This window comes from Cynara cardunculus, unplaced genomic scaffold (genome assembly GCF_001531365.2).
Source record: "Cynara cardunculus var. scolymus isolate 2C unplaced genomic scaffold, CcrdV1 Un_Scaffold_2296, whole genome shotgun sequence".
Lineage (NCBI taxonomy): Eukaryota > Viridiplantae > Streptophyta > Magnoliopsida > Asterales > Asteraceae > Cynara > Cynara cardunculus.
Window position 1 is genome coordinate 49,245 of NW_020201039.1, and position 3,116 is coordinate 52,360.

Below are 3,116 nucleotides of genomic sequence, written 5' to 3' on the forward strand. Positions count from 1 at the left end.
AAAGATTATCAAGACAAATACATAAACATGTTTAATGAAAATCATAAAGATAAGGAATTTATTAAAGATCAACAAAGAGAGAATAGAGCATTGAGAGAAAATTTTGAAAAAGGTTTCTCACATGAAATTAGCGAACTTGAGAAAACCTTGGATGCAGCAAAGAATTAGATGATGAGATAAGCAGTTCCAATAAGATAAAACAAGATTTAGTCAATAAACTTCGTAAATCTGAAACTGGACTGCAAACTGAGAGGAACTCTCCAGAAAGAAAACATACAGAGACGGAGGACTTCATAGATATATTTCATAAGTCTGAGAATGATTTGATTGAGATAAGGATATTACTGGAATTAGAACAGAAAAGGTTTTGAAAGCTGAAAAGAGTTTAAGTGCTGAAAGAATAGTTTTTGAAAAAGAGAAGAAGAGAATGTTTGAATTAGAGAAAAGATATGATTCTAAGAGAATATCTTTTGAGAATAAGATCAACTCACTGGAATTAAATGCCAAAATGCTTTGAAATCAAATTTCCGATTTTGAGCAACTAATCATCTTGGAACGAGCCAAGATTGATAAAGAGAAGAAAAAGATCAGAGAAGAATGTATGAGCAAGAACCTTGAACTATCTGACTGCATTGCTCAAAAGCAGAAAGCTTTGGATGAAGAGAAGAAGTTGTTTGCTCTTGAAAAGAAAAATACTGCTAAGAAATATGCAGCAATTACCAAAGAGTTTGCAGAAAAGAAAAAATGGCTCGACGTTGCTTTTGAGAATGAAAAGAGCAGCTAAGATGAGAAGAGACGAGAGTTTGATAAAGAGAAGAAGATGTTTGAGAAGCTGAAGAAGGAGTTAGAAGGTAACTCCTGAATACTTCTAAGAAATTGTCTGATCTTAAGACAGAACTTGAAACTGAATTGAAAATGACAACTGAACTTAAAGAGAAGTACGATTTTAGTTGCTGATGAAAGAGACCAACTTTTAAAGAAAGTTAAAGACTTTTCAAGTGCTCAAAGCTCAACTTGTTCTTCTTCACAGTGTAAAACAGCCCTAAATAAACTGTTTCTAAGAACTATTCTCGTTCTTCAAATCAGTACTATCAAGAGGATGTGCTCGGATCACCCAATTATTCTTCTAAAGTTAAAAGTATTTGGGTAAATAAAGTTGAATCTGTTTCATCCCGTAACTCTGTTGTTACAAACAATATTCTTTCTTGTTTTGTGAGATCTACTAATAAATTAATCAATCTTAGCAACAGAAGGATCATGTGCTCCACATGCAAAACCACTAATTTTATGAATAGGAGGAGGTACAACAGGTGGACTGGAGACAACATATATCAGAAGAGCTGGAAGAGTAATAACAGTTAGGGATGGCAACGAGGTGGGGATGGGGCGGGGTTTGCACTCCCCGGCCCTGGCCCCGGTTTATATCCAAAATCCCAAGCCCCGGCCCTAGTACCCGGCGGGTACGGGGATTTTCTTTTCGGCCCCGGTCAACTTTTGGTCAACCCCCTTTCAACACCCTGTGAAATTAAAATTAATAAGTTTTTTCCAAGCAACATCAACATGACAACATCATTACATCGTATCTAGTCTTGCCTAATAAAAATAATAAAATTGTAAAATTAACAATAATCCAATGAGATGTAAAATTTAAAACAAGTTTTTCCAAGCAACACATAATTCCAGTCCCTCAACAATCAACATCTTCATCGTATCCAATCGTTTGATCAAATCCTTTTGGTTCTCCATGTTTTTTATCTGAAATAAAATACTGCAAGTCAGAAAAATTATATATACCAATTGCAATTTACATAGTTATTACAACAAACAATTTATATAATTATTACCTTCAATTTCTTTTCTTAGCCAACTTTAGCTGCAAATCAAAGCCCTAATTGTTTGTGATTTTAGTCGACTTCGTTGTTTTGTTACCTTGTTTCCACTCATGCTAAAAGCCGATTCTGAAGCTACTGTTGAAATAGGAATGGCCAACACATCCCTCGCAATCCGCTGCATGATACGAAACTTGGCATCGTTGCACTTCCACCACATTAATATATCAAACCCTTCTTCCTGTGGTAACAATTTCTCTAACAAATAATAATCCAACTAAGTCGTTTCAAACATGCCATCCTCAGAGATCATATTCTCAATATCTAATTGCCATGAGGCCTTGTTTGAAGAAGATTTCCCCTCACTTGAAACAGTTGTGCCACTTTGTTCTTTCCTTTTATTCTGATCATGTTTCTTTTTGTACTCCTTAAATATATCAATACATAGAGTCCATATCCTCATAACCTCATCTTTTGAGTCCACACTATAAATCTTCAGGAAGAAATAATTTATCAACTTTAACTTATATCTAGGATCTAGAACAATAGCCACACTTATCACATCGTGTATGACTCCCCAATATGTATCGAACTTAAGCAACATAGTTGATGTCGTGTTCCTAATAACGTCATTTTGATCGTCTTCCCAACTCTTAATAGATAATTTTTTGTCACATATCAAAGGGAAGAACATGTTGGAAGTGGGATATTTGGTCCCGAAGAATGTCTCTGTCACACGATAAAATAAACCTAACTTATCACATACATTAGTCGCCATTCTCCAGTCCTCTTCACTAGGTAAAGAAACATAATGTTTCTCTTTCTTGCTTAAACGAGTAAAGACATCTTTATATTCGAAAGCAACATTCAACATTGTATAAATAGAATTCCACCTAGTCTAACAATCAAGCACTAATTCTTTTTCACAATCTACACCTAGTTGTCGTGCAACGAGTCWAAAGTCTTGGGCTCTTTTAGGAGAACATGTCCAAAATGAGACACTATCCCTAACATTCTTGATTGCTTTCTCAATCATAGAAAACCCATCTTGCACAATGAGATTAATGATATGTGCACAACATCTCATGTGAAACAACTTACCCTTCAAAATTAAGGAGGAAGGAGAAAGAGTACCTAAGAGCCTGTCAACCAAAGCATCATTTGTTGAACAATTGTTAAGGGTCAATGTTGATAACTTGTTGTCAATGTTCCAATCCATAAAGCACTCGATCATAACTTCGGACAATGCATCAGCAGTGTGTGGAGATGGCACATGTAAAAAGCTGC

At 35.2% G+C, this 3,116-nt stretch overlaps 1 protein-coding gene across 1 annotated transcript; it reads right to left on the minus strand.

The window, feature by feature from the left end:
- Positions 1-2,106: 2,106 nt before the first annotated feature.
- LOC112502982 (zinc finger BED domain-containing protein RICESLEEPER 2-like) lies at positions 2,107-2,703 on the minus strand. Its single transcript, XM_025107026.1, has one exon. It carries the CDS (start codon positions 2,701-2,703, stop codon positions 2,107-2,109), a length of 597 nt encoding a protein of 198 aa, XP_024962794.1.
- Between the last annotated feature and the right edge of the window lie 413 nt (positions 2,704-3,116).